Source organism: Brassica oleracea, chromosome C3 (assembly GCF_000695525.1).
Source record: "Brassica oleracea var. oleracea cultivar TO1000 chromosome C3, BOL, whole genome shotgun sequence".
In the NCBI taxonomy this organism is placed as follows: Eukaryota; Viridiplantae; Streptophyta; class Magnoliopsida; order Brassicales; family Brassicaceae; genus Brassica; species Brassica oleracea.
In genome coordinates this window covers 17,918,385-17,937,065 of record NC_027750.1, presented here as the reverse complement: position 1 = coordinate 17,937,065, position 18,681 = coordinate 17,918,385, and the positions used below count along the sequence as shown (strand labels likewise).

At 32.0% G+C, this 18,681-nt stretch overlaps 2 protein-coding genes and 1 long non-coding RNA gene across 4 annotated transcripts; 1 reads left to right on the top strand and 2 right to left on the bottom strand.

Annotated features, from left to right (window-relative positions):
* The first annotated feature begins 1,112 nt into the window (after positions 1-1,112).
* On the top strand, positions 1,113-2,751 carry LOC106328192 (F-box protein At3g12350). The gene is made up of 2 exons (XM_013766582.1): positions 1,113-2,068; positions 2,144-2,751. The coding sequence occupies exons 1-2, from the start codon at positions 1,253-1,255 to the stop codon at positions 2,387-2,389; spliced, it is 1,062 nt and encodes a 353-aa protein (XP_013622036.1). The 5' UTR covers positions 1,113-1,252; the 3' UTR covers positions 2,390-2,751.
* Positions 2,752-6,593: 3,842 nt separating this feature from the next.
* LOC106331600 (mannose-P-dolichol utilization defect 1 protein homolog 2) lies at positions 6,594-8,322 on the bottom strand. The gene is made up of 8 exons (XM_013769990.1): positions 8,141-8,322; positions 7,898-8,051; positions 7,747-7,819; positions 7,599-7,665; positions 7,455-7,514; positions 7,188-7,248; positions 7,065-7,106; positions 6,594-6,951 (listed from the first exon to the last, which is right to left on the bottom strand). The coding sequence occupies exons 1-8, from the start codon at positions 8,285-8,287 to the stop codon at positions 6,848-6,850; spliced, it is 708 nt and encodes a 235-aa protein (XP_013625444.1). The 5' UTR covers positions 8,288-8,322; the 3' UTR covers positions 6,594-6,847.
* Positions 8,323-16,875: 8,553 nt separating this feature from the next.
* LOC106331893 lies at positions 16,876-18,364 on the bottom strand. 2 transcript variants are annotated; one of them, XR_001267966.1, is made up of 3 exons: positions 17,365-18,364; positions 17,201-17,262; positions 16,876-17,017 (listed from the first exon to the last, which is right to left on the bottom strand). It is a non-coding gene; the product is annotated as an uncharacterized LOC106331893 (long non-coding RNA). The 2 variants fall into 2 exon arrangements; XR_001267967.1 differs by lacking the exon at positions 16,876-17,017 and adding an exon at positions 17,031-17,118.
* Between the last annotated feature and the right edge of the window lie 317 nt (positions 18,365-18,681).

Sequence of the window (18,681 nt, the reverse complement as noted above, 5' to 3'; positions counted from 1 at the left end):
AGTGTTATAATTTCTACGGGTATAAAATTTTGCCCTTATATAAATTTCTGCGATACAAATAAATCCCAGTTCTTTTTATAACATTATTTTATTTCTTTTTGTTATTTTTATTATAGTTATCAAGCCCAAACGGTAAAACAACTATTACAAAAGAGAAGGCCCATCCAAACATAAACTAATTACAAATCAGGCCCAAAGAAACCCAACAGAAGACAGTCCAAAGAGAGGATGCGGTAGAAGATCCAGCTCGATACCACATGTGCGCACGAAGACGAAGAGGCAGCACACGTCGAGAGAGAAACCCACCGCTTCCCAAGATCGACTTGAGAGTCGTTGCCGGCAAGTTTAGACGGAAACCACCAAAAACACACATGAGCATGAAGACTGAGGAAGACAAAACCAACAACGACACAAGCAGAAAATTAGGGTGACAAATCGTCATCACTCAAAGACGAAGGAGATTCAAGTTCATGCAATGAAGCAGTCATGTACTCCTAATCGACCACATATCATCTTAAAAGATAGAGTTAGACCGAAGATGATCAAACCCTAACTGGGATAAGGAAAATTAAACTGATAGAAGATCAAGATACGGTTGAATCTAGCAGATGAGAACATATTGGCAAAGACTGGAAAAGAAACAAAAGAGAAAAAAAAATAAAATAAAAACAAAAGTCGGGAAAGCTCGAAAAAGAGCTAGCCGTCATCAGATGCCGAAGCCAAGAGCCGGCATAGATAATACAGTAGGAGATACTGCATGTCGGAGATGGGATTGATACTTTCTATTAAATTTTTCTATTGTTTGCTCAAATTTTTGAGAATTAATCTTCAGAAATGTATCTTGAATTTTGTTTATCCAAGATCTTCTTATATTTTTTTTTTGGGAAAGAATTCGTCCGAAGAGAACTGGAGGAAAGAAACCAACTCTCTCTCTCTCTCTCTCAAAGATCAAAGTGAGAGAAGAGAGAGCTTCTGGCCCTTGTATTTAACTTTCATTTTTGTTTTTGTTTTAAATTTCTAATCTAAAATTTATGGATCAGAAAATTTACATCCTTACCTACACGTGAATGGTTCAATTCGGAAACATCAAACTCGGGGGGCCAGACCAAACCAAACCAAACCTGTCTCCCTTTTGTCTGCCGCATATTCGGTTTTGAAAGAATCTAAACTTTTGAAAGAAATTTCACAATTCCGATTTTACCTTATTATCCCGAAACTCTCTGCTATACATCTTCACATTCTATCGGGAGAAATGGCACTTGCCTTGAGCGATATCCCCGAGGATCTCCAGCTCCGCATCTTATCCTTCCTCTCACCGACAGAGATCTGTAGCTTCGCCTGCACATCGAAACGCTTCGCCTCGCTATGTCGCGAAGACCGCAAAATCTGGCACGTCATGTGCGATCGAAGATGGGGGAAGAAGACGCAGATCCAGAAATGGGGAAACGGTCGAATCGCATATAAGCTCCTCTACAGGACTCTGAAGCGGTTGGAGAATCTGATCGGATTCTGGCGGCTCTGCGGGCGGGCAAACCCCGCCGATTCATCGCCGCCGCTGGTTTTCTTCGAGTGGGGCTCCTCCTTCGTCTTGGGATCTAGGGTTTTGGCCACCAACGACGACACGTATCGGGTGCGGAAAACGCCGTTTCTCGTGTTGGGCATCTCACCGGAGGGGCGAACAGAGAACTTTCTTGATCTCGATGTTAACCATAGATCTGGTGTCCCTGTGGATCTAAGCGAATTGGAGAGGAGCAGTCTCGTCCCTGTGGATGTGAATTTCATGGGGAACGGTCATATTATGGTTGAGGAGAATCCGTGTTTCTTTCGAGACGAGCTGAAGAGTCCGGTCTGTAAAGGATCTAGCTCAGGGGACGACGAGGAGAGCGAGGATGTTGTTTCGGAGATGTACACTCAGTTGGCGAATAGGACGAGTCCAGGAGGTGATAAAAGGAGAAAGAGGAAGAAGGAGAAGGAGAGACAAGCGAGGATCAAGTGGGAGCCTGAACATTTCATCAAGGTTTCTGATTTCTCGCCTACGCTTGCTAAACCATTACAAGGCTTATGGAAGGTCTGCTTCTTAAAGCTTAGTTTCATTCATTATGTTTCTGTTAATTTATGGTAAGTGATTAATTGAGATCGGCAGGGTTTCTGTGAGGGAAGGAACCTGGAGTTGTATTTGGTCAAATACGATGAAGTTGGAGGCGTTATTTGCAAAAAAGTAGAGGACTTGTCTCTCTCACGGCAAACTTCTCCTGTGTTCTGGACACCCAACCATGCCTTCATCAGATCTCCGTTTTCCGTTGAAGAAGAGCTGATATTGGATAGTCGGATCCATATCACCCCTCTCCGCGGAGAAGTTCATGAACAAGTTATATCTGGAATGCTGTAGAACTCTAGTTACGATCCGGGAGAAGGACGGGTCTGGTTGTATGAAAATGGGACTTTTGGTTTCGGGTTTCTTCGAGATCAGTTTATCACTGATCTGAAACGTGTTGCCCTAGAAGATGGTTGTCTGGCTGATGTGTTAGATGCTTAAAAAGTGATTTGCTTTATTGGTTCTGGCCTGTGAATTATGTTGGTGGTGGATGGATATGATCAACTTCTCTGTACATACAAAACTTAGGTGACTGTTGCTTTCAGATTTAGTTTCAGACCGATTGGTTTAAACTTGGATGGTGGAATCGCCTTGTATTTATTTGTATTCTGTAGATTGTAAGTTTGCCAGAATAAAATAATTTATTTGTGGTTTTACTTCGGAGACCGGAATTTTTTTTCATGAATTCTAGCGATTGTGCTCACACTTGCCAATAGATAAATTGTGGTGATCCGCTTTGTGATAATATAATCACAATCCGGTCGATTTATATTGAAAGTTCGAGTGTTTAAACTAATACCAAGAACCTATAATCCTAATATCCTATATTGACTAAACCTGATCAACTCAAGTTTGTTAGGTTCGTTCAAGTAATTCTTGTTGAGATGGATACGCTTTGTGATTTGTTATTTTTCTCCTCCTTTTGCAAGTTGAATCAGATATGACTGCAATTTGTTATGTTTCCTCCTTTTGCAAGTTGAATCAGATATGACTGTGTAATGGAGCCGAGTTGTCTAGTTCTTTCAAGGAGTATCAAAATGTATACCATGGTTTATTCAGGTTTAGTAGATTGTATTCTGGTTTTGACTTACTTGGTTAGAGTAATTGTATACAACACCAATGTAACCGAGTTTTAAAGGAGAAATCAATTTCTCATTGTTCATAAATTCTAGTATGTATCATAGCAAGCGTTATAATGTTTGATTTCACTTTTGATTTCTTTAATTTCTTTGAAATTTCAACAATTAATCGTTTATATTATTTCGGAATACTATTCTGCAGTATTCATTTACGGAAAAAAAGTGATATGAAATCGATAAGTAATCAATACACCAGAACGATTTGAATTGATGTTCATAAAACACTAATTCAACTACTCACTATTTTTTTTTTTTTTTTGAGCAAATTACTCACTAGTTAAGTTGACCAAAGCGATCATTGAGCTAAAGGGTGAGGAACAATTTAGAAACTCAAAATTGTTTAAAAGACAGAATATATATTACAACTTCAAAGAGGAACTAATTTACAATGGTCTTTACAGTGGTGTAGTTAGGGGTGGGCATTCGGGTATCCATTCGGGTTAGATTCAGATTTATTCGGGTTTTGGGTTTTCGGGGTTAAAGATTTTAGCCCCATTCGGGTATTTCTAAATTTCGGTTCGGGTTCGGTTCGGATCTTTGCGGGTTCGGTTCGGGTTCGGATAACCCATTTAAATGATTTTAAAAATTTTAAAATTTAATATATAGTTTCAATTTCTCAAAATCTGGAAATAAAATACTATATCACATATAAATTTGAATAACATATGTCAAAGTACCTAAACTTAACATATAAATTGGTTTGGTTTGAATATTTTGATAGAGAATCGGTAAACATTTCAACTATTTTTGGTGTTTTGAGTATATTTTAGCTATTTTAAAAATTTACGTTTGAATATTTGTATATATTTTAAAGTATTTTAGACAACTTAAAAGTATCTTATATATTTTGAATGTTTTTAATATACATTGAATCTAAAAATAATTAATATATTTAGATATATAAATCTATTTCGGATACATTCGGGTACCCAAAATACTTCGGTTCGGGTCGGGTTCGGTTTCGGTTCTCTAGATACCAAAATTTTGCACCCGTTCGGATATTTAATCAATTTCGATTCGGGTTCAGTACTACTTTTTCGGATCGGATTCGGTTCTTCGGATTTGGGTTTTTTTCCCAGCCCTAGGTGTAGTGATCTTTTGATGGTAAGTGATTAATTGAAATCGGCAGGGTTTCTGTTGGGGAAGGATATATTTTAACAGAGCAATAGATCCATTTCTATTAACAGTTTGTTGCTTTTATAGCCGTAAACTGGGTTAGCCCATGTCCATTAGCCCATATCCATTTGTCCATTTATTGTTTGCGGTCAGAAAGTGACCATGTCCATTAAGGACCAGACCCACTAACACCCATGTTTACATGGGATGTCATGGAGTCTATAATAGACCATATAAGAAAAGTTTAAATTTTGCGATTTTGGCGGAAAAAGTCAATTTTGCGGTTGTGGCGGGGAAAATCAATTTTTCGGTTTTAGCAAAAAATCCAGATTTTCCGATTTTGGCGAGAAACCCCAATTTTGAGGCTTTAACGGGAAAACTCGATTTTTTGCGGTTTTAGCGGAAAAACTCGATTTTTGCGGTTTTAGCGGAAAAACTCGATTTTGCGGTTAAGGCGGAAAAACTCGATTTTTGGTTTTAGCGGGAAAACTCGATTTTGCGGTTTTGGCGGAAAAACTCGATTTCCGGTTTTGGCGGAAAAAATCAATTTTTGGTTTTGGCGGAAAAAATCAATTTTTAGTTTTGGCGGGAAAACTCGATTTTACGATTTTGGAAAGAAACCTCGATTTTGCGGTTTTGGCGAAAATTTTGATTTGCGGTTTTAGTTGGAATACTTGATTTTATGGTTTTGACAAAAAAACTTAATATTAAGATTTTAGCGGAAAAAATCAATTTTGCGATTTTGGCGGGAAAATTCGGATTTTAGAAACTTTAGCTTTTTGTCATTGGACCGCCCATGTCCACATAGTCCAAATCCATTAACGCCCATTACCTATTGGTCATATGATTCTTGTCCATTTATAATCCGCCTGGACAAATGGGTGTCACCAAATTAAACCCATTTATATTTGGACATGGACAACCAATGGTTAGCCCGCTCATTTGACAGCTATAGTTGCTCTGATACCAACAAACTATTAAATATATCCTTTGAGCAACATCTACGCAAACAAAATGTTAAAAATATATCCTTTGAGTAACATCTACACAACAGCTTTAAGTTCTTTGTCAAAGAAAGTGTCTTCACATTATGTCATCAAAGTTAAAGTTAAGCACATGCATATATACTCTTTGTTCTCTTAATACTTCTGCATAGTTCTTCAGTGTATCAAACCAATATCCATTTTATTTTTGTTTTCTATCCTTCTAAATTCTTTTTGCTTTTGTGTACCTCATTCTGACTATGAAAAATTCTAAGCAAATCATTCCAATTACTTTTAAAGGAGATAACTATTTACTTTGGTCAAGAACAACTAAAAATGCTCTTTGCAGTTGTGGTCTATGGAACCATATCTGTGCCATATAAAGAGCCTCAACATAAAACCTTGACAAAGACAAAGGGAAGAAACTGAGGTTCTCTCTATAGAACATAAATGATCTGAAACCACAAGTCTTGAAGAGTCGAAACAGTTTCAAAAAGATCAGATGGTGTTTTCTATTCTCGAGAACTCTTGAGCATTCAATCCTTTCCGCTAACTCATATTCCAAAACAACTAAGGAGTTATGGACATTCTAAAATGGGTCTATGGAATCATATCAACTCTCTGTTGCATCTTTGAACCCTTAGTTAAACCACATGACTAAATTATAAACTTATTTATTGTTTGTGTTTGAAAAGTCTGCTTCGTATTATGCAACTGTTTATTGTCGTCAGGTTGGTTAGGAGATTGTTTAGAATGGTTATATCTGTCAGTTGTAGAGCAAGTAATAACAGCAGCGTTAAGTTCTTTGTCGAAAAAATGTCTTCATATTTGGTCATCAAAGTTAAAGTTAGCACATGCATACACTCTTTATTCTCTTATTAGTACTTCTGCATATTTCTTCATGGTATCAGAGCAATAGATCCTTTTTTCTTCTATTCTTCTAAATTCTTTTTTATTTTTTGTCCCTCTTTCTGATTATAAAAAAGTTCCAAGCAAAACATTCCAACTAATATTAAATGAGATAACTATCTACTTTGGTCAAGAAAGACTGATCTTTGCAGCTTTGGTCTATGGAACAATAACTCTGGCATCCAAATGAGATAACTATCTACTTTTGTCCCTCTTACACATTGTCATCAAAGGTAAAGTTAAGCACATGCATATATATACTCCGATCTATAGACCAGACCCTAACTTCCATCAGATTGTGTAGTTCTTCTCAACAATAACAATCGTGGGTGGGTTATTGATATTGATTACTGGACGAAGACATCATACCATTTCGTGTAGTTTCAGGTTTAGCTATCATAACAACACAGGAAAAAATCAACCAGACTTCAAACAGCTGCGCTACTATCAGAATCAAGTCGAACCCATAGAGTGAACAAAGTCTGATCATCCTTGAAAAGGGATATTAAAAAGAAAAGCAATAACTGCAACATTGATTGATTAATCTCTTTTTTTGTTTGGAGCCTACAACACCAGTATTTGATTTAGGATTATCTTTCTACCTTTCAATTGGATTTCTTCTCCTTTACTGCAGCAGCCTTCTGATACATGAGAATCTGACTCAGGATGGTTCCGTTGGTGAAGACTCCAAGAGCAAATCCCGTAAGAACTATGGAGAGGTTAAGGAAAAGGAAAGATTTCTATAGAGCATATAAAACCATATATGATTAAAATGTGCAGGTAAGATTATAATAGCAAGCAAATCTTAGCTGCAAAGGATACTGCTAACTGGGGCATTTTCCTGGATACTGGTGAAAACTCTCACTGAGATGTAAACAAACAATAATTGATTCTTACAATAAAACTGGAAAATAGAGGAGACACACATCAAGGGAGCCCTCTTACCAATGGACCCAGCGAAGTTCATGAAGAAAGTTAAGAAACTGAGTTCTCCAGTGCTTTTGTTCTGTAAAGAGAGGCAGAAAGTGATGTGAGGTATAAGCGGGAGGTTTGAAACGATTTCTTTTGTGCATAATCTATAAAAATATATCTTGTTTCAAACGAGCATAGATATACCAAAAACTTTAAACTGTGACATGACTGAAAGATTATGATCAGCTCTGGTTACGTGACTGAAGCTTATTCACAAATATCTAGAAAGACTATACTCACTTTGAAGTTCTTCCATATCTGAGGGAGTCTTGCAAACAGAAATATCGCATGTTGTGAAGCCTACAATAAAGATAAACCATCAAAACGTATCCTACACAGAGTTATTAAGTGAATTAAAAAAAAAAAAAAGGCATTGTTCCTCACATAAAGAGCGTCAAAAAGCGTTGGATTAATCTGCCCAGCAAGCACAGTTGGTGCTACAGCACAATATCTATAAAGGGCTTGATATTAAGAAAATGCAATACAGAAGAGTCTGAAACTCAAAGCTAAGAACATTCTTTAAAAAGGATACAAGAGTGCTCTGAACCAAGTTGTCATAGGGACAGGTTGAGAGTAATAATAGATGCAAGCAACCAAGATTAAAGCTGCAATGATAGGGCTGCTATTAGTTAGAAACCATAAAGAGGATCATTTGAGAGAGAGTAAAATTTGTGGGAAGGCACCTTGAATCAAAAGAAAAGCCATTTCACCGAAGGCCGAAAAGGGAAGACCTTTGTGAAGGCAATACGCGAGAGAAATTGTATAGCCAACCACTTCGAGCTCAAATGCCACAACACTCAGGCCTCGTACGCTTTTGTGGTGCACGATTTTCATTATCTACAGTATTATTTATTATAAAAAAAAAAAAAAAAATTGGTTATTAATCAAAAAATTTGAGAGATTTGTAGATCTAACTGATTTGATACCTGAGGGAGCTTGACGGTGATGGAAGCAGCGACAAGGATGTACCCGAGAAGCTTGGAAATTAGAGGAAGAAGACAATCTTTCTCCGGGAATTCACCGTTCCGGAGAGATCCCATCGCACAGCTCAAATCGATCCCTAGATACTCCATTCTTTTTTGTTTTTCCCTTCCTTACTGATTTTGACTTTAATCTTATGTCCCCAAAAAAGTTCTCTTATTATACCCATGTTATAATAAATAATTTTTTATTTTTAAATATAAAATATGACCTAAATGCAAAAAATAATAATCTTTATAGCTTAATCTAACGGTGAATCATGGGTTCAAACACTTTTGAGTTTATGACTGTAATAATATGGTAATTAATTAAGACCCGCGCAATGAATGTTATACAATAATTTTTTCTATTATTATTTATTTATATTTATTTACTTATTATGTATATTTATTATTGAGAATTCATACTCATATGATAAAAACAAAATTTCTAATGTGTGACTTTTTGAATGTAAATTTCAAGATTAAAATATTAAAGTTAAATTATCATATTTTAGTAATTTTCTATGTTATATAGTTTAATTTTAAACTATATTTTAAACTATAATATGAATGTCTAGTAAATGAGACTTTATATTCATACGATTTATGATCTTTTGTATCTTGTTATTACCAAAAAAAGTTAAACCATTAATCACAAAATTTTAGTGTGAGACATTTAACGTTTTTAATAATTTATAGTCGTTTTAAAAATTCAAAATATAACATATAAAAAAAATTTAATTTTTTATTAAATGGTTAATATAGTTGTTTAATATCTTTTAATAATATAAAATTAAACAAAAAAAAAACTAAGATAGAAAAATTATTATCAAATATTTACTATTCATAATTATTAATTGTCATATATATGTTAATCATATTAGGCAATTCCGTTACTTTTATTTAATGAAAGTGCGAGAATTTTCTTTTGTACACTATTTATCAATTTAATAGTTAGTTTAATAAAAAAATATAATATAAGTTAAAATGGATCAACATATTTTTTTAAGAATTCTGAATTTTATTCTCATGTTAACATGTGGCTACAAAACAATGTCGTAATGTTTCTCAATTAATATATAAGAGGTTTTAATTTGAAATTATAATAATGGATGACCTATGATAAGAGAAGAATTTTTGTGTCTGTTTTAGCATTTTTGCCCATAAAACTTGAAGCTTTTACCTAATATTTTTTTTTGTGGTTTTAACACAAAAGTTTTACACCTAAAACTTGGGTTAATTATACATTAGAATTTTGTAACTAACTTTTAACATGGAAAAACTACGATTCACCGTGGATAAATGAGATAAATGTGTGGTTGATTTGGAAAATATTTGTTGAGAAAAGTAAACATTTTGGGTAATTATCGACTTAAAGAGTAACCCTAATATTAATCTTTTCCAAATAACCAATTTCCCTTTGTGAAATGGGTCCACAAATGTGCGAAACGAGAACTGTGGCGGCCACCCACTTGTGAAAGTATGAGTTTCTTACTCACTCCGTTCCGTAATATAAGATGTTTTGGAAAAGATTGATGTTTCAAAATATAAGATGTTTTGATATTTTTAAAGTATTTTAATTTTATTGAAAACTGGTTGACCAATAATATTTTAATGTATTATTTATGATTGTTTAATTTATTTTAAATTTATGATATTAATGATATTATTTTCTAAAAAGTTAAAATTTCTTAATTCTTGTGCTTTATGCAAAACTCTTTATATTATGGAACATAAGGAGTAGATCCTAAGAGCAACATTATCGTCATATACTAACAAGAGTTTTAAAGCATGGATCCCGCATAGTTCATTAAAAATGTATGTAGAAGTAGCGAGATAGGAGACGTTTTTGATCTTTTTTAGTGATGTTTGTGGGTCTCACTGACATGTAGCGGCCCGTGATTGGTTCCTTCTTTTTTTTTTTTAAAAAGAAAAAAAAAAGAAACCCAAAAAAAGCTTTGCTTGAAATTGAAATTGTTGGTTTTATGTTCGGTTCTTGGTGATGATGAACTTCTATGCGTACCTTTTGTGTCTTCTTATCATATGAGTCCTTAACAGCCTTATGAATCCAGTTTAAGGGAATTTAGTTAAAGTGACTATTTGTTATTAGCTGGTAACTGTTACATTAGTGTTCTTTCATGACCCAGATGATACGTATCTGTTTTATATTAAAAGTCGCGTTGAAAAAATGTTATATATGTTCTATCTCAGGACTGTCCTATATGTACAAAGACTTTTTATAGATAAAAGATTAAGTTTTGTAGTGTTTAAAGTGCTTATAAATAACTGATTGTGACTGTTTTCGTTTTTGCAGATGGATTTAACTTCTTCTTATAATCAGAACGATGTTTGACGATGAGATTTAAGGAGAAGAAGCGTCAGAACCTTCTCTTTCTGGAAAGAGAAGAAAAGAAACTCAAAGACCAAACTCTGCTCTTCCACCAAACCCGAGGTAATTACTTGCTCATAGAGCAAAGGTATGAGAATTTTTTATCCAAAAAGAAGATGATCGTGTGCAATACAATTGTTGTTTCTGTAAATTTGCAGGAACTGAAAGTAGCACTTGAAACACACATGTGTTTTCCACGTGAAATAGCTGAGTGTATTTTGGTTCCTTTTTCTATTTAATTCAGCTTGAGTTATATGTGTGTTTAAGACTTTTAGTGCAAGTTGTTTTCTCTACCCTATTATTGTTGTAAACTTGTGATGTGATCATCTTTGATCAATAAGTTAGTACAACATGGGTTCGAAACTTATTTTGAATGTGGTGTAATATTATTGAAACTGAATATTTGTTTGGAACTTTGAACAGTTGAGTACAATTATTTCTAATAGGTGAATGGAAAATCGACATGTCAGCGAATTATTTAAAGAATTATTAATTCTTCCATAATTTTTGTTTAATTAACATCTAAACCAAATTTTTATCACAATTTATAAAAATATTCCATAAATATTTATTCAATGGTACGTTTTTAGAACAAAATACTTTTTGTCTGTTGAATACAAAATAACAATAATTTCTAAAATAGTGAACAAAATTTTAACACAATTTTATAAAACAATAGTAAAACTTATTTCTTAAACAATTAAACCAAATATTTTAACACTACATCATATATATTTAATAAATATGTTTTTAACCATGAGTATGTTTTGAACCAAAATTAATTGTCAATTTTAAAATCATAAATTAAAATTTCAAGGCATTTTTAATGATAGACAAAAATAAACTATGGTTATACTAATATATCTGATAATTTTATATTCAGTGGTACATTTTGAACGCAAAATACTCTTTGTCAATTGAATACAAAATAAAAATGTTTGCCGAGTTACAAAAATTATTAAACACCTCTTACAACTGCAAACTTAAAATACAAACCACAAAATCATACAAAAAATAATAACATAGATCACGAGTAAATTATATTCCGTCCGTAGGGCGGACCGACCCTAGTAATCTATATACAATCTTTTATATATTTCTTCTTATACACACATAGCGAAACTCTAAACCTAATTTCTGAAATGAATTTTGAGATCCATCAATCATCTCCTGGAAATCGCGCACAAATTTGCTTGACTTTATGTGATGCAAATGTATTTGGATACAAATAAGTGTTTTCTTGCAATTGAATCTTCCTAAAGTTTCAGACTTTTATAGCTTTCTATATTGCTTCTATGTTTCAAATAAAATGAAATAAGCTAACATTCAATGTAGTGTTGGTTTGGCATTCTCTGGATCTTAGAAAACGACCAAAACCTAACAGTCAATGTACACATATTTTAATATATAATATCAATGTCTAGTAAATGAGAATTTATATTCATACGATTTATGATCTTTTGTATCTTGTTATTACCAAAAAAGTTAAACCATTGATCACAAAATTTTAGTGTGAGACATTTAACGTTTTTAATAATTAATTTTTTATTATATGGTTAATGTGGTCGTTTATTATCTTTTAATAATATAAAATTAAACAAAAAAAAACTAAGATAGAAAAATTATTATCAAATATTTACTATTCATAATTATTAATTGTTATATATATATTAATCATATTAGACAATTCCGTAGCTTTTATTTAATGAAGGTGCGAGAATATTCTTTTGTACACTATTTATCAATTTAATAGTTAGTTTAATAAAAAATATAATATAAGTTAAGATGGATCAACATATTTCTTTAAGAATTCCGAATTTTATTCTCATGTTGACATGTGCCTACAAAACAATGTTGTAATGTTTCTCAATTAATATATAAGAGATTTTAATTTGAAATTATAATAATGGATGACCTATGATAAGAGAAGAATTTTTGTGTCTGTTTTAGCATTTTTGCCCATAAAACTTGAAGCTTTTACATAATATTTTTTTCGGTGGTTTTAACACAAAAGTTTTACACCTAAAACTGGGGTTAATTATACATTCGCACGCAGTTGGATAAACTGTAATTATTTGTGTAGAAAAAATGTGTGCAACTTGTACACTTATAAACGGGTTTCTTAAATATGTGTAATTATTTGGGCCGATGTTATCTTAGAATTTTGTAACTAACTTTTAACATGGTAAGCTACGATTCACCGTGGATAAATGAGATAAATGTGCGGTTGATTTGGAAAACATTTGTTGAGAAAAGTAAACATTTTGGGTAATTATCGATTTAAAGAGTAACCCTAATATTAATCTTTTCCAAAGAACCAATTTCCCTTTGTGAAATGGGTCCACAAATGTGCGAAACGAGAACTGTGGCGGCCACACACTTGTGAAAGTATGAGTTTATTACTCTTTCCGTTCCATAATATAAGATGTTTTGGAAAAGATTGATGTTTCAAAATATAAGATGTTTTGATATTTTTAAAGTATTTTAATTTTATTGAAAACTGGTTGACCAATAATATTTTAATGTATTATTTATGATTGTTTAGTTTATTTTAGATTTATGATATTAATGATATTATTTTCTAAAAAATTAAAATTTCTTAATTCTTGTGTTTTATGCAAAACACTTTATATTATGGAATGGAAGGAGTAGATCCTAAGGAGAAAGGAAAAGAAAAAGTGGATAATAATTTTATAAGTTATTTTTCGTGGGTTTATACTCGCTACACAATCGATAATAATTTTTGTTTTAAAATAATTTTTTTAATAAGTTTGGAGAGTGTTTTGATAATAGTACCTTCTTTCTTATTTTTCCATAATAAACATTTTATTATTATTAATTATTATTATTTTTAAAAGCAAAAAGCAAAAATTAAAAACCAAAATATAAAATTACCAATCAAGTTTTTCAAAAAACTAAAATCTACTGCAAAATCAAAAACCAAAAAATAAAAACCAAAAACTAAAAGCCAAAAGCCAAAAACCAAAAACCAAAAACCAAAAACCAACAAAATAATCATCACTTAAATCATAATCTCGAACCGGATCCTAAATTTCCTAAAGAACCAACGATCTCAAGCATAACATTAAGCTCGGAACCTGCACCCGAACTAGATGGCAACTCGAGACACGTCAGTCTCCAGAGGGCTATTGTTGGAGGCGATTTTCACCTCGCTCCAGACCGATTCGAGAACCCGACCCGGAGTCGGCTGGACCAGAAAATAGACAGTAGGCCCAGACCCATCCCAAGCAAAAAAGACGACCCATGCCGAGCTCACACAGTCAGACCTGAGGTGAAAGAGAGTCAAATCATTAAAGGAGGTCGTTAAAAGCCCTAATACCCGCCGGAGATCACACGGCCATTATGATCCAATCTTGAAGACCTATACATAAAAGAGAGATCAAGGTCAAAATAATGGGATTTGAATTCTTCTAGAGTAATACTATACTTTCAATATATATGTACATGTCTTTTTTAGATACTTTTTGTTTTAATACTAGTTTTCTACTTGTATTATCAATCAAATACACTTACTTATTTGAAATATATTATTATAAAGTATTGTTTCCTCTCTCCTGGGGAAGCCACGTCATCGTACATGTCAGAAAATCGGCTCCTGTAAGCGTGACACGTGTCCATGCGACTAAAACTCACCGTTTCATTAAACTGAAATTACAATTGATGTGGGCTTTGTTTAGTGTTTGGGCCTTAGGTTATGCCGAAAGGACTCAGCCCTCTGGCGAGCAAGTCTCGGGTACGGCTTCCATCGGGATTTAGGGTTCATCACACTATGTGTTCTCTGCCGGGAAAGTAATCTAAATTACCCCACTTTCGAAAATTCTATTCTCACTATCCCACCATTTATCTCACTATCCCTTATCTTTTCTCTTTCTGCCCTTTATTTCTTTATTATATTTTTTCTTTCTTTTCAAATTCTGCGGGACCCACTATTACTTTTTTATTTTCTTTTTTTTTTTAAACTTTTTTAGTCATGTGTCCTACTTTATTTTGTATACCAAACTGATTTTCTTTTTCTAGTTTCTTTTTAGATTTTTTTTTAAAAGATTATTAATGACTAATTAACTAAAAATTATGAGAACAAACTTTTCAATTAAATTTTCTGTTTATATTTAAATATTATTTTAAAAAAATATAAAATAATTTATTTTAGAATCAATAATTAATTTCAAAAATAAATTTAATAAAATAATTATATTAATTATTTCCTAAAAACTAAACTTTAATCTATTGTATAAGAAATTTCTTACTTAATCAACAATTAATTTCAAAAATATTTGTATAAACCATTTCAATAATATTTCATAAATACAGTTTAATAAAATATGCATTTCAATAATACTTTAATCAATAATTAATTCCAAAAATAATTTTGATAACATATTTATATAAAATCGGGTCAAATAAAAATATTTCAAAATTACAAATTTAAATTAAACATGTATTTCAATAATTAATTTCGAAATAAATATAATAAAATACTTATATACATTATTTTCCTTAATTAAAGTTTTTATATCTTTTATATAGACTTCAAATAAAATAAGATATTTCATATTATTTACTATATAACTTATAAATAATATTATCTTTATTTTATAAAAGTAATTTTGACACTTTTTCTTGTTTTTTAAAGAGTATCATTTAAGAATTTCAGTTCAGTTATATTTATTTTAATATTATATACAATAAAATTTGATTTTATAAATTATTTTATTTATCTTAAAAACTTTTGATAAAATAAATTATTTCATATTTAATCAACAGTTAATTTCAGAAATATCTATAAATATTATTACAATAATATTTCAAAAATACAAATTTGATAAAAATGTATTTCAATAATACTTTACCAAGAGTTAATTTCAAAAATAAATTAAATAAAATAGTTATATAAATTAATTTTTTATACTAAAATTTTAAGAATAGTGGAATTTTTAAAGAAATATATAAATAATGTTTAAAGAAAATTATGTATATTTCCCTAAATTTAACATTGTTTTGAGGAAAAAAATATATTAAAATGGTGTTAGACGATAATTTGGGTTGTGTAGCACGTTCTTGGTCGTTTAAAAACACCTAAACTGATAAAAAACTAAAGTTTTAGGTGTATTGGTATAAAACAAATACGAAAATGATGTTTAAAGACGATTTTGTATATTTCTGCTTATTTTCACTCTTTCGAAGCAAATAATACACTATAGTGGTGGGAATAACACCCTCGTGATGGGTTAAAAATGTTAAATCGATGAAAATTAAAATTCTAGGAATTACTGGAATTACTAGTACTACTAAATGAACTATTAGGTACTATTGTGAACTATCTTAAACTATCTTAAAATACTTTGAATTACTATGTATTATGCATGTTTATAAGAATCTTAATTTTCGTCTTATTGTTTATTTTTAGAATATGTATATCATATATTACGTGATAATATGTCCATATAAGTGTTTATTTGTCAAATTAGAGTAAAATACTCTTAATTTCTCAAGTTGATAGAAAATTTCTCATTTCCATAGAAAACATCCTTATACTTCTATACTAATGTCTTGATGGGAATGTCATAATGAGATGAATAACAGAAAATACATATTTTTTTAAACTTTTTTTCTGGCAGTATGTTATATACAATCTAAAACTGTCTAAATACATTGGTATTACTAATAAATTTGTCTTTTTGATGTTGTATTACTAAAAAATGTTGTATTTTGCAAAAGTATTATTACGAAGAAGGAAATATTACTACTACCTTGAGTACTACTAAGCGTAAATATTCAAACATGTATTATTTCCTTTTCAACATGTTTTAGACGTGTTTTTTATTGAAACATGTACATATCATCGTACATAAGTTATAAGAACCTTAATTTTCGTCTTATTATTTATTTTTAGAAGATATATCTCATATATTACGTGATTATACGTCCATAAATGTGTTTATTTGTCAAATTAACATAAAATACTTTTAATTTCTTAAATTGATAGATAACTTCTTGTTTTCATAGAAAACATCCTTATATTTCTATACTAACGTCTTCTTTATATTTCTATACTAACGTCTTGATGGGAAGACCATAATAAGAATAACTAACAAGTTAAAATAAATTATTTATATAAATTATTTTTCTTAAACTAATATTGTTTATTCCTTTCAGCCATTTGTTTGGCTTAATAATACTTAACAACTCTGAAGCAAGATCAGAAGAAATGCTTTCAAGGGGTCCATTAACAACTCTGTAACAGGAAGAACGAATAACTAGTATTCAATTCAATTAGTCCAAACCTCTTTCAATCTCGTAAAACTTTAAAAAACCAAAATATTAAATTTTACACATTCAAAATACAAATAAAAAGCATAAGAAAACTGCCATTGCCCACAAAATCATTCTCTATCACATCCCCTCCAAACTACTTATGCACAGAGTTCCACCTACACACCGTAACATACAAGCCAAGGAACATGATTAATAATTGAATACAGAACATATCCAAATCCAAATGAGCCACCAAGACATACGCTAACCACCAAGCCTTCACATATAAAATCCAGAGATTATTAAAAAGTAGATACGGTAATGAGTAAGTAACTAAATGCTATGAAAGTAAGTAATACCTTCAGCTAATGTATCTAAAGCAAGATCAGAAGAAATGCTTTCAAGGGGCCCATTAACAACTCTGTAAGAGGAAGAAAGAATAAAAATCAACAGAAGTCGTCCATAGTAATATTGTAGAAAGATTACCCCTATTAATGACTTGTGTTGGTTTCTTTTTTCTTACAGACTTCTGTGGCCACAAGGACGTGTGGGAGAGAGCAGAACATTGAGATTTGAGAATTTGTTGTTTCCGTTTCATTGTTCACGTCAATATCCAGTAAAAGATCTGAGTTACCTTCGACATCAACCATTGGAGAATAATCTTTCGATGACGTTCTCTTGTACAAACAAACTCTCCATCATCTCCAATACAATTCGTCTCCTCGCTAGTTGAATATATAGTAACAACACACTCGTCGCAACCCGGTAAAGCCTCTTTGATCCTCATGTTTGCTTTCGTCTCCCTGCTTTTCCCACGCATTGAGGCCTGAAACAAAACAAAATAAAGAGAAAGATGCATCTCTGGTTTTGTTGTTCTGTAAGCAAACTTTCTTGTTACATGGGATGCCTCTGTTCCCTATTCTAGTATCTCTCTTAATACGAATACCACTCCATCTTTCTAAAACTAATTGTACGAGTCAATGGGTGTAAAAGTTTGGATCTTTTTTCAAAGCTCTGGTAGTAAGCGCTGTCTTCAATCCATTTCATGTTGCTTCTGATCCACACAGACAACAAAAGGAAATTCATCAAACTAAATCCAAAAAGCCACATTAACATAATTTAAAATTACTTGAGTGAGAAGATTTATCAGACCTTGGGGGATTTCGACGGATTAGAAAAGAAGTTAAGAGTAAAAAGGAGTTTGTTCAGTTCAAGCACGAGAAAGGATACGAGGTCTTCCATTGCGCTTGACTCCTTCGCTATCTTCTTGAATCGAAGACTCTCGTGGCTCAACGCTACGCCGCCACGACCGACTACGATGAACGACTCTCTGCTGTGGACCCCGTCCTCTCCTCTCTTAGCTTCCCCATCAGAATTGCGACTGCCCTCACATCAAGCAGGAACTTCCCATCAAGCATAGCCGATCGTCCTTCTCTACGATTGAATCGTCGGAATTGGAACCGGAATTAAGATGGAGTTATGGAGGTGAACGGTTTTCTTGGCGTAGTGAAGAGAAAAAGAAAACAAAAAAATAAAGAAAATAGAATCACAAAAAAGCGTGAAAGATCCGTATGTTTTGGGTTTGGATTTGGATAATCCGATTGAAGCATGGTTGGGTTTGTAATTATGCAAATTCATCAAGTCCTTATATGTCTTTTACTCGTTTTCTGGTTAAAAAAATATACAAACAAAAAAATCTTTATAGAACTGGGGCATACTAGAATTTTTGAGTAAGCTACTAGGGCATTTTAGAATAAAGTCCGTTCTGGATACTGATTTGCTTAAGGCAACGTGACTGTTCGTTGGGGTTTCGTTCGCGTCATTTGGCTTTCTTTCCATC